This window comes from Phyllobates terribilis, unplaced genomic scaffold, assembly GCF_046119375.1.
Source record: "Phyllobates terribilis strain yellow unplaced genomic scaffold, ASM4611937v1 Scaffold_9__5_contigs__length_417890890, whole genome shotgun sequence".
NCBI lineage: Eukaryota > Metazoa > Chordata > Amphibia > Anura > Dendrobatidae > Phyllobates > Phyllobates terribilis.
Window position 1 is genome coordinate 88,594,461 of NW_027362769.1, and position 12,983 is coordinate 88,607,443.

General features: G+C 42.4%; 1 protein-coding gene across 1 annotated transcript in view; it reads left to right on the forward strand.

Moving 5' to 3' along the window:
* Positions 1 to 12,983, forward strand: part of USP40 (ubiquitin specific peptidase 40) — a 77,175-nt gene that overhangs the window by 21,015 nt on the left and 43,177 nt on the right. The window contains exons 10-21 of the mRNA XM_073646729.1: positions 645 to 755; positions 2,945 to 3,218; positions 3,306 to 3,387; positions 3,696 to 3,867; positions 4,667 to 4,751; positions 5,034 to 5,104; positions 5,930 to 6,249; positions 6,390 to 6,516; positions 7,240 to 7,297; positions 7,426 to 7,476; positions 9,782 to 9,870; positions 10,496 to 10,582. Of these exons, the coding sequence (XP_073502830.1) occupies positions 645 to 755; positions 2,945 to 3,218; positions 3,306 to 3,387; positions 3,696 to 3,867; positions 4,667 to 4,751; positions 5,034 to 5,104; positions 5,930 to 6,249; positions 6,390 to 6,516; positions 7,240 to 7,297; positions 7,426 to 7,476; positions 9,782 to 9,870; positions 10,496 to 10,582 (1,527 nt within the window). The remainder of the gene's footprint in view (positions 1 to 644; positions 756 to 2,944; positions 3,219 to 3,305; positions 3,388 to 3,695; positions 3,868 to 4,666; positions 4,752 to 5,033; positions 5,105 to 5,929; positions 6,250 to 6,389; positions 6,517 to 7,239; positions 7,298 to 7,425; positions 7,477 to 9,781; positions 9,871 to 10,495; positions 10,583 to 12,983) is intronic.

Genomic DNA, 12,983 nt, shown 5'->3' on the forward strand with positions numbered 1-12,983 from the left:
ATCTCCTGATATCTTCCAACACGTAACCTCCGATCCTCTAAGGACCTCCTTCTCTCATCCACACTTTTATATGCTTCTCACCCAATCGCCTCCAAGGCTTCTCCCGAGAATCTCCAATCCTCTGAAATTTCCGATTATCTACCACATTCGGAATTTTCAGGCAGAACGTGAGAACCCATCTCTTCAAGAAAGCTTACTTCCTGCACTGACCCCGCTGTCACCTCACCACCACCAAAGCTGCTTCAAACCCCTATCCTACAGTCTCCTTCCCCATTACCCTGTAGAATGTAAGTCTGCAACGCTGTTAGTTTGTTCTCTGTAATCTATGTTTGTATTTTGTATGTAACGCCATCTCATATACAGCAATATGGAATCAATGATGCTCTAAAAATAACTAATAATAAGCACAGTAAGTCATCTCTCATTAAGTGCATATTTCTCACCCTTCTGATTTGCTATTGTTTTGACCCTTTATATTTATTTCTCATTAGTTTTTACTTCAATCTGAAAGTTCTAACCCCAATCAGCAGTTTGCATGTATCAGTGCTTTTAGTTTTTTTTTTATGTTGATGGAAATGTTGTGTGTCCTCTTACAAACCTTTCCACAAAATCAGAGCAGAATATATGGTCTTTCTTTTTCTTAGGCTGGGGTTGATAAAATGGTCCCTATGGATCAACTGAGTCAAAAGCTGCTGGAGCACACCGGATCTTCCTGGAATAAGGCCTATAGGAAGCAGCATGGAGTCCTCCGTAAGGTACAAGCATTGAACAGTCATGGTATAGGGACCCAGACTATTGGTGGGATAGATACACCAGCTTGTATCTGTAAAGCTACATGTAATGATAGTTATATAAACCCTTTACCCATTATTTCTTCCCCGCTTGGCTATCAAAGTGCTTCAAATATCTCAGTACATAAGGAATAGTGAGCCTTTTAGTTTTTTGGATTCAGTAGCATCCAAGGTCCTTCAGCCATAGATTTAGACTTGTAGGAGTACTCAAAAGGATTTTCCGGTTTCAGAAAACCCCTCTCCTCCAATACTGTTTAATAAAAAAAAACGTGATGTCTGTTCTTGTGTGTAGCTTTGACATCGGGAGCAGCAGCAGACTTCACATTGGACCAGAGGAGGTTAATTAAAGCGCAGTGTCACTGGGATACCGCGACAGAAAGTAGCTAGAAGATCGCGGCGCCTGGTTACCCGATCTCCTGCACTGGTTAGAACTGCTTCACCATCATACTAAACAGTGCAGGTTTTTCTTTGCTCTGGTATTGCTAGGGTTAATCAGTTCAGTTGATCTGAAGCTCATCATCTTGGATTGCCTCAGCTGTTCTGTGTTGGACATTCACCTCTGGTATATATGTTTGCCACTGGCATTTGGGAATTGCCAGTGATAGTTTATTCTGCCTGGTTTAGAGTTGGAAAAGGTGTTTGGAGTTGGCGGTTGGAGAGTCGTTCTGGAGATTTCTGCGTTGTTTGTTTGCGTGTTCATCCTCCTCATCTCCTATTTGGTTTCACCTACCTTACCCTCCCCTGTGTTCTACTTGGTTGTTTGGTGAGTGTATTTTGTATGATTGCAGTTTTCACTTATCCCTGTCTGTCTTCCCTTGTCTGTCTGTTTAGTGTAATCCTATACACTTCAGCCTCACACCTTCTGAGTGGGGGCAGAGAACAGATAAAGGTAAGTCAGGAGCATAGCTAGGCACGTGACCCCAGCGTCTCCACCTTCTGAGGTAATCCAGGGGACAGGTACAGACTAGGGCGCCCCCTAGCATGTGTGATGAGGAAGAAGCCTCTTGCCCCGAGAAATCCTGCTTCAGTACCATGACACGCAGTTTGCTTTTTTAAAGCAAACTGCAGTCGGATACGGCTTTTCCAAAACCTTAAAACCCTCAAAACCACAGTAAATAAGTACCAGTATATTCTAACATGACAGTGCAGGTAAACACTAGACTTTATACAGGTTTTCTGTGTGGGATTGATGCCTCCAAAATGTTTTCAAAGAAATGGCAACTGAGAAGAGTATGTTTTGGGAATAAAGCGGCTCTTTAGCATACCTATGTATGGAGACTTCTGTATCGCCAAAACACAATATAAATAGAGTATATGTGGAACACTGATTGCTTAGGGTGTTTTTTTTCCAGTTTATTCTAATTGCTCAAATAGAAATTAATTTAACATGTTGGGCCGGGTTATCATGTCCTTGACAGATATGCTGTGCTTTGATAGCAATACCCGGCCCGACCGCTGGTCTCACCTGAGGCAGTTACTTTAGTTCAGGTTAGGAGACCCGACGGTGGAACCTGGTATTGAGATCCAAGCAAGGACCGTATATCATGTTCTTGTGAACCTAGCATTAATATTTTGAGCGACTTATACTAAGCCTTATTTATAATGCTTTTTACATTGCCCCATTTTAAATATTTTCTTTAGAATAATTCAGTGAAAAGCTAGAAGGTATTGTAAAGTGAGCCTGCACCCCTGCAATGAAAAGTATATATGTGTCATGTATACTCACTCTACTTGGTGCCTCTCTGTTTGCTCCCCGCTGCCTCCTTCATGAAGAACAGCATTATGGTCTGCATCAGTGCCATGGTGAATGCCGTGGTGAGTCTGAACTTTTCTCTTGTGTGGAGGAATGGTTCAGATTTACCACTGCTTCCATTGTCCGCAATGCCAGTCTCCGTGATGGAGACGGGTACAGGCACATCCAGGGCACCAGGTAGGGGGACTATGCCTGACAAACACATAGCCACTGCCAGGGAGGTGGATCACTAGCATCCAATACTTTTGAGATCATCCTAGATTTGCTACTGAAGACCGAAGACTGCAAAAATTTGGAGTCACTTTAAAGCAAAAGCTCAGTTAGGCCTGTTCCATTTATCAGCATTAAATGTTGTAATTTTACAGCTCTTTCAGTGTTTTGTTTGCCCTTTTATTCCTAGTTCCTGCAGAACCATGCCTCAGTTTTTCACTTGAGCTCAGATGGTTCTCTTGTTGGCTTGGCACATTCGGTAAACGGCGCTGATCCACAATGTTGTAAGCCAAGTAATGTAGCAAAAATGGCCCCTCCACAAAGAAGTTCCAGTCACTGGTTCGACTTCAATGACTCGTCAGTACAGGGCATCCCGGAAAAGGACATTGAAAAACAGTTCCAGGGAAAAGAGAGTGCGTATATGCTCTTCTACCGCAGGAGCCAACTGAAGAGGCCACAGAAAGGTGATGCCCTGTATAAAATGTTACCTGCCCTCTCACATAGTGTCATACTGGAAATATATATGTAATAGAAAAGGCATTTCTTTCTAGCTAAAGGCAATGCTCGGTATGGAGTGCCTGACCATCTTCTGCACCAGATGGATCAAGCTAATGAGGAGCTTCAGCAGAAAAGGCAAGTTCACGTTTCCAGTTCTCCATTTCACTTCACTTGTATTGTATTAATTATCTGTTACAGACGATCTCTCTTCATCTGTACTTATGTGCAGACATATTTCTAGATGAATAAATTAAAGGGTTTTCTAGCTAGATAAAGGTGTTTTAACGTATTTCAAGAAAAAACTTGATTAAACTTACTGATCTACTTTAATTAAGGATACTACACCAATGTTGATATTTTAGCACGTTTCCCCCGGGTTCAGGAGTTCCCCATCTGCAGTGATCTCCTAGAAGTGTATTTGATAATATTTTGTGTCCATTTAGATTGGAGTCTGACAGGAAAGCCTATTCCGTGATCCTGCGCCTCCACTTGTCATCTTGCTACCGCTTGGATAATGGTGCTCTACATCCAGTGACTTCCATGGGAGACAGTACGCTTGAAATCAGCGTGGACCGCCGAGGAAATGTAGGAGAATTGAGGCAAACTATTTTCCAGGTGATATTATCATTACTTATAAGTGTATGTTGACTTGTGGGTGTTCAACATTTTGAAATTCTTTCTTCTTCCTTCCATCTTTTTTTCCTTTGTGGATTTTTTTTTTCCTTTAAATCGGAGTAGACTAACGCATACTGTAATTTTTTTTTCATGTGGTCCATGTACAAAATCTCCCATATGCACTAGCGCATAGGGGCCGATTCATTAAAACTTTTACACCAGCAAACTGCCTTAAAATGCTTTGAAAAGTCGCAAGATTATTGTTGTGGAAACATTTTGTTACTTTTTCTGCTTTCACACAAAAGCGGCCCTGCTGGGAAGGAGCCAGAACAGGATCGGGCGTGGCTACACCCGCACATCAAATTTAACAAAAGCATTGGCGTTTCTTACTCCAGTCACAGAGAAGATGCGCTGAATTCATTACATAGCGTGTGCCTCAATGAATTTGTCTCATCATAATAGTCCCATGCTCTTACCCCATGTGCAGGGCATTGCAGTAGCTTAGGTATCCATGGTTACGACCACTCATATAGTGAGAGTTTAATTGTTAGTAGTTATAACCATAGATACCTAAGCTACTGCAATGCCCTGCACATGGGGTAAGTGACATAGCTTATCCGAAGAACTAGAATACATTTCTAATTGGAGGTATTTGCTAATGTTATTATTACTACACCTACTACATTTTGGGATAGGATCTTGGAGATGGGAATACCCCTTTTAAGTGTGTTACTTTCTCTATCCAATGTTTTTTTTTGTGTTTGTTTTTTTTTAACACCTGTCTTCACATTTGTTAAAGCTTTTGGATCCATCGGTAGAAGGTCATGTTCTCAGCATTGCGAAACTTCTGCCTGCAGGGTTACATGTCTTCCAGGACCTATGTGGTAGGTAATTAAAATGAAATACAATGTGAAAAGCAGATAATAAATATAATTTGCAATTGAGAATTCTTGACCATGTCAAATGTTATTTGAGATGATGGCTGCCCTGTCACTCAGTAGCTTTATTGCACCCATTAATTTTGAACACAGTAAGTTTATTTTCCCAGTTCTCTGGATTTTTCTTCTGATTCCTTTGTCCACCCTCCATTCACATGTTATGACTTTGCATTTGTTGTTATAAGTAAACCTTATTCCTTTTGTTATATAATTATTATTTTTTTTTAGACTCTGAGCAGAATCTTGCGAGTGTTGGCGTACATGATGGGTGTGATATATTTGTTTGGGATGGAAAGAAGGTAAGGTGAAACTTGAAAATTAATTTCACCACTCTTCCTGAAGTCTGTTCCCCACAATCAAACAGGAATTAAGGGATATTTTCAATTTTGGAAGTTATCTCCTATCCATGGGATGGTGGATAACTTCCCAATTGCTGGGGGTCTGACCACTCGGGCCCTCACTGATCTCAAAAACCATGGCTCTGAAGAGCTTTGTGTGCATGGAGCAGTTGTCCATCATGATCATTGACACTCCACTCCACTCCATTCATTTTTAATGGGAGTGCTGGAGATGCCCAAGCACTGCACTCAGCTGTCCTTTGGCACTCCCATAAGAATGAATAGAGCGGCAGTGTGCATGATCGACCACCTCTCCATTCACACGGAGCTCTTCATAGCCCCGATTCTCAGGACTGGTGGAGGTTCCAGCAGTCAGACCCCAGTGATCGTGAGCTTAATATCTATCCCATGGGTAGGAGATAACTTCCAAACTTGACAATACCCTTTTTATATACGGTAATAGTAGTCAAATTGTACCTAAGGGAATTGTCCACTAAGTTTATATCGATGACCCATCCCTAGGATAGGTGATCGATATCAGATTAATGGGGGTCCAGAGCCCGACACCCCCACTGATGAGCTGCAGCCACCATATGTAAAGGTCTATAGAGCCAGAAAAACACAGCTCTGTACACTGTAAATTGGCAGCTATTAGGCTCTACAGCTCCTCTACTATTCAGGTGACTTATCTAAACATCCGCTTTATAGTGGTAGGTCATATTTCCTTGGTTGCTATGTTTCCTCGTGAAGCAAATGTACTTAAATCTCCTTTTATTTATAATGCAGGTTGGAGGTCTGTGTGTGCAGAGTGGACCGGAATTTGCTCCTCTTCTCCTAACAATTATGCGTCCATGTAAAACTGAAAACAATGGTTGCTCGCAGAAATACTCCGAAAGTCAGAGAGTTTTCCCGTCCAACTTTCAGTTGAAAGATCTGCAGCTGACATTAGCTGGTAGCCCCTCAAAAGAGTCCTTATTATGCTCCCCGTCTACAGAAACCAGCGAGGGCTGGAGTGTTTTTGCCATAGAAGATATGAGCAAAACCCTGAAAATGTTGGGCCTTAGAGATGGAAGCTCCCTACTTCTGCTAGATTCACAAGAAGAGGGGTAAGAGCTCACCATATATAATGTTACATACACATTTCAGTTATATTATATATAGGGACGTATTCTTCACTGCTTGCTGTGGTTGCCACAGTATAGAAAATATGAATGCTAAGACACATGTGGATATCTGTTCATTCTAGGGAAATGGTTGTTGCTGCGGGGAAAGAGATGACTGTTGACCTCAGCTTATACTACATGAAAGTCCAGGACTGGTACGGCTCCAAGTCTGAGAAGAGAATCGTTCAAGTTGCTGTAGACTCGGACTCTGTGAGTAGAGCAGATCTGATTTCTCAGTTAACTGACAACTGATCACTTAGTATAAATGTAATTTCCATGGGAAATCTGTACCAATGTAATAAAATGCAGACATAATCTCACCTTGCAGTGAATATTTTTGTTATAATTAAATACTAGAAATGAGCAAAAAGATTTAAACTGCCGTCTTCCGGTTTGGTCCATCACAGGCTGGCCCAGGGCAGCAATCACTTCTGTGCCAGCAGTTCTTTACATGTCATCCTGAGGCACATATACTGCATTTTTGGCCCTCTGGATGTGCGGCTGCTACAGATGACCCAATCGGATCATGGACCAGTGTGGTTTGAATCTTTTTTGCTCATCTCTATTAAATACTTATTTAGTCCTGTTACATGTTGCTTAGTACATGTAGTTGTATGTTTTGGCAAAGACCTTTAAATTAGATTCACCTACTGTCACATTGGAGCATGGATGCCTTACACATTAGACTATATAAATGATTTTGCATCCTCAATCATTTACTCCTTGGAAAATAAGCTGCTGCCAGGGCTGACCGTACATGTAAATGGTCAGTCCTAGAGAAATAGCTGTCAGCAAATCAAGTGTTCAGTCTATAACTATCTAAGGTATGATCAGCTGTGGAGTCCCTTACCATCGGAGCTTACCAGATAAAGTTCAAGAAAGTAGAAAAATAATAGTAAAAGTATTTTGCAGCTTTTATTTTTTTGTTTTCAGACTATGTTAAGTATCCGCCGAAAAGCAGCGGAACTGTTGGAACTGCCAGAAGATTGTGGTAAGTCTTTCGGTTCTGCATTAACATTTCTTTTATCTTATAGCTTTGCCCTCACCCTAATGAATTTGGCTTTTGTTGTAGAAAGAAAAGATTTCTACTATTTGGATTTTTTTTTCTTTATATATTAGGTGACACTTGCCTCAGACCTGTGCATAAAAGCGGAAAGCTTCTCCCACCAGGTGAGAGATATGACTATCTATGCAGAATGCTGATGGTGCAAATTATCTGATTCTTTGCAAATGTGGATAGAGATGGTGAATGCAGACAGAAATAAAGAAAACAAAATACAGTCGTGATTAATAGTTTTAAGACTTACACAAGTTTTGGTTTTCACAAAGTTTGCCGCTTCAGTTTTTATAGTGGAAATTTGGATTAACTGTAGATTATGAAGAGTGATCATATAAATTGCAAACTAATTCCTTGCCATGAAAATTAACTTAATCAACCCCTTTTCCACTGATTTTCAGCCTTGCAGCAAAATAATCTGCTTACATCATATAAGTGACCTTCTTGTTAGCTCAGGTGAAATTATTAGCGAGGACAAGGCTGATATCACTATGCCATACAGATTGTATTTGTAGATATGCTGGAAAGAAGAATCGTCAACCAATGCCGATGAGGTTTCTTATTTCAAGCACATTTTGGCGCGGAATATCGTTTTTTTGTTTTGTTATTTTTTTTCTTTAAAAAGGGCGTTGAAATGAGTTGAAATAAAAAACCTTTTCGGCGTCGGTTGAGGATTCTTCTTTCCAGCAGTGTAACCTTTATACCGTGATATATCCATATCTGATAATTCTCTTGGAGGATTTATTCTCTTAGCAGTTGAGCAGCAGCTTATATCTATGGTTTTACAAGAGTTGTACCTTTGCACAACAATTTCAGATGAGCCCAACGACATCTTGCACCTGTTTTCTCTTATTACCCCATTTTGTGCGCTTTTGTGTCCTACCCTAGCTCATCCTCCAATACTGATTAAACTACAAGAGCAGACTTGTTTCTTTAAAAAAAGAGCTGGTGTGTCAAATCATCATTTTCTGTTAACTATGGTTACTGCCAAGGAAACATGTGCAGCCAGCATTCTTGTGCATCAAATTAGCTTTACTGGCAAGGACATTGCTGTTGTAAGATTGCCTCTAAATCAACCATTTATCGGACCATCAAGAACTTCAAGGAGAGAGGTTCAATTGCTGTGCAAAAGACTTTAAGGCATCCAAGAAAGTCCAACCATTGCCAGAACCGTGTCTTAAAGAGGAATCGGCCAGGTGATCAATTCAGCAGCAGTGCAGAACTTGCTCCGGAATGGCAGCAGGCATCAATATATCTGCACACAGAGTAAGGTGGAAGACTTTTTGAGGCTGGTCTGTTGTCAAGGGCAGTCTCACATGCTGTAGGAAGTACAGGAATTTGCCTGCAGAGGACTGGGGTAAAGTAATTACCTATGATGAAACCCCTTTCCGAATGTTTGGGACATCTGGAAGAATGATCATCCAGACAATAAAAGGTGTCTGCTACCTTGAGTCTTGTATTAAGAACGCTGATAATTGTACTTCAATAACCAGAGAAACATCTAACTAAAAGATCTAATAACACTGAAGTAGCAAGCTTTGTTGAAACCAAAATTTGTATCAGTCTCAAAACTTCTGGCCATGACTGTAGTGTGTGGTAGAATTAAATAACAATGGAAGGAGGAAAGTCTAGGACAGAGGGCTGACATTTGAAGTCAGTTGAATCAAATAGTTTTGTCATATGGTCACTAGTAAAGCATTTTCTTACTACCGTTTATATTAAATGAGCTTTCCAGGATCAGATACTGATTAAAGTAAATGGAAGTTATATAACACAAAAAAGGAGGTGAAGAAATGACTTGGGAGGGATAAATTTCCATTTTTGCACGAAAAGGGAAGACCCCATATTGAAATCCCTCTCTAACAAGCCATAAAACTTAGCTTTTATTAATACATCTAAAATGCATACGGTGTATAAATAAAATGATGTCCCTAATGTGAATTGGTTGTTAGGATAGCTACCTATATTTTCAGATGATGACACCCTGGGGTGTCAGCACTATATGGTAGAATAGGACATACAGTTTATAGCACACGTCTTCCTCAACATGTTTCACCACATCAGCGGCATCATCAGGTGATGGGACAATAGCATGAATCATGCTATTGTCCCATCTCCTGATGACACTGCTCATGCGGTGAAACCTGTTGGAGCGACATGTGCTATAAATGAGAGCTAAGCTGCAGTACCGCGGAATGACCACTATGCGGATTATGGATCTGTGTGGTTATGATTTTATACAATGTGTGCATCTGGCGACCTCTAAATCTGCAAACAGTTCATCAGTGGGAGTCTGGGGTTTGGGACCCCCTCTGATCTCTTTTTGAAGTCCTATCCTAGGTATAGTTCGTCAATATCTAAGTTCTGGAATAAATACATTTTATACACTTTAATAAATACTTGTCTCTTTTCTTTCAGTTTCTGAGCATATCACAGTCCAGGAGGCGGATATTAAAGCTGGGAGCATGTTAGGTCTGTCTAGAGGTAGAGCACCTAACGCCTCAGAGGTACGTGTTATAAACTTTTTATTTTTTTATTTTTTTTAGTCTAATATTTACTTGGTGTGTAATATAAATCATGTATTAAAGTTATGTTCTACTACTTGGGCATATGTATGTCTTAATGACTGTTGCATGCAGCAGATCACTGGTTTCTTTTACAAAAGGGTGCTTTTTGGGTTCGGTGGAATTGTAATATGCATAGACAAGCTCAATATTTTTGCAATCAGCAAGGTGTTCCAACTTATATACTCCATCTATACCATCTTCTGATAGTAGTCATCTGGAAGATTGTTTAAAACGCTTTACCACTTTTATTGTGTATGCAGTTGACATACCGTAAAAGCCATATTGATGGGATCGGACTTCTACAATCCTTACTGATGCCTACAGTGGGGTGTCCTCTTTTTGGTGTATAAGTATGGTGTATGAGGAGTTGGGAAGGAGTTTTTCCCTAATATGAGGCAACTAGCATCTGCCTCATGGGATTTTTGCCTTCCACAGGTTAGTTTTATAGGTTGAACTAGATGGACTTTTGTCTACCTTTAACCTTTAAGAAACTAAGTTTCCCCACATTGGGCTAAGTTCACACAACCATATAAAAAATCATCCACATATTTGTATGTATCTGCAGGTCTTCTTATCGTTTATTCTTGGCACTGATCTTCAGGAAGGACAGGAACAAGACATTATCCTGGATGAAACACTGCCAGTAAAGCAGGTATATGTACCCTCTCACTAAATGAATAGCATTTGCAGTCACTTTGCAGTTCTAGATATTCTCTGGGGCAGAATTAAGGGGAATCTGTCACCAGGTTTTTGCCACTTAATCTGAGAGCAGTATAATGTTGAGACAGAGACCTTGATTCCGGCTATGTGTCACTTACTGGGCTGCTTGTTGTAGTTTTAATAAAGTCACTGTTTTTTCAGCAGGAGATTATCACTACAGGACTAGTAAATTTGTTGCCAAGTAGTCCTCCATATTTATGAGCTCTGTATAACCACACCCCACCACTGATTGGCAGCATTCTGCCCATCAGGAAGCTGCCAATCAGTGGTGTGGGTGGGGTTATACAGAGCTCAGGATTCAGAGAACTGCTAGATCTGCAGCAGAGAACAGTGATTTATTTTTTCAAAATGTCAGCAAGCAGTCCAGTAAGTGACATCGGAGATAAAGACAAAAAGTCGGCACCTGTGTATTCCAGAGCCTCCTTAATCAGCAGTGTTGCAAAAGACAGTCAGGACACCTCATCCCATACAAACCGGGTGCATATCTCAGCGAAAACAGTAAGCAGTCATCTGTATAAGCAAGAAGATAGCCTTCACCAGCTGTAAAAATACCAGTCTTTATTTATTTATTTATCTCTTCATTGGGGGACACAGGACCATGGGTGTATGCTGTTGTCGCTAGGAGGTTGACACTAACCAAAAAAAGAAATAGCTCCTCCTCCGCAGTATGCACCCACCTACAGGCACCAAGCTCACCAGTTTAAGCTTAGTGTCTGTAGGAGGTAGACTGGATCCTAACTGATCCAACCCTGTTGTGTTTTATTGATCCTTGTTCTTTATTTTTCAGATACAGCCCTTCAGGGTTAACAGGTGACACTGCGTCTCCTGTTAACCCATTTCACAAGCGACCAAGAGAGCAGTGTGACAACCCCCACATCGCCCACTCTCAGACCTGCTGGGCAGGACCTATCCCCTGTCACCTCACGGTGTCTCAGGGTGATTCCTGGTGGCCAGTCTATTCCCCTCCTCAGAGCGGCCTGGGAGGGAGACTGTGGTCACTGCGGTGACCTTCCCCCAGATCTGGGGTCGACACCATCTCCTGCACTGTCCAGGTCAGTGCGTGAAGGAGGAAGAGCTAGGATCCCCCCCCTATCCTCGGAGGACCTCCTGTGACCATCCTCAGAAGGGGAGAAAAAGAAGAGGTATTGGGCCCCTAAAAAAGGACAGAAAGGTACATCTCCTGCTGTCTCACAACCGCAGGTCCCAGGCCCCCAGCGCTGCCTGCCATGCCCCCTGCTCTCCCCCTCCTCAAACATGGCGCTTACTTCAGCAGCGCTTCACAGGCCACGCCCCCTCTCCTTGCATCTTCAGCATCCCCCCACCTCCTTCTTCCTCATTATGCGCAGCAAAACTGCCCGCGTTTTCTCCTTCGGGGGGTGTCTCTAGTGGGCTGTTCCTCTTACCGGCGGGTATACGCCTCCTCCGGCTATCGACCCATCAGGGCCGAGGAGCATTGTGACGCTTCCGCCACGCCCACAAGCCCTCCCGCGGACCTATTCCCCGGTTTCCTTCAGGCCATTGCCTCCCTTCTGCGCTCAGGAGTCATAGTTCCCGTCTCCTTTCAGGAAAGGTTTTCTGGTTTTTACTCCAATCTTTTCGTTGTTCCAAAAAAGGACGGCTCACTGCGTCCGATTCTGGATCTCAAACAGCTAAACCGAAAAGTACACACCCGGCACTTCAGAATGGAGTCCCTCAGGTCGGTAATCGCCTCGATGGAAGCCGAGGAATATCTATGTTCAGTGGACATTCAGGACGCGTATCTTCACATCCCAATCTGCGCATCACATCAGAAGTTCCTTCGCTTTTCCTTCCAGAACGCACATTACCAGCTCACTTCCCTCCCCTTCGGCCTCGCCTCCGCCCCGAGGGTTTTCACAAAGGTAATGGCGACTGTCATGGCCATTCTATGAGCCAGGGGGATTGTAATTATCCCCTACCTCGATGACCTTTAATAATCAAAGGCCCCACGTTCAGGGACTGTCTCCACAGCCTCCAGATCACCTTGAACACACTCTCTGTTAGGCTGGCTGATCAACACAGACAAATCCTCACTGGTCCCATCTCAACGTGTAACCTTTCTAGGGATGCACTTCAACACGACCCTTCCCCGGGTCCTTCTTCCAATGGAAAAGATAAACTCTCTCCGTCCGGTGATCCACCTTCTCTCCGACCCAAGTCCACACTCCCTCCGCCTATGCATGCGTGTCCTGGGAAAGATGGTGGCAGCCATGGAAGCAGTGCCGTTTGCCCATACCCGGCCTCTTCAACTGGCCCTTCTGTCGACTTGGGACAAGAACCCGTCATCTCTAGATCGACGCATCAGGTTACCTCTT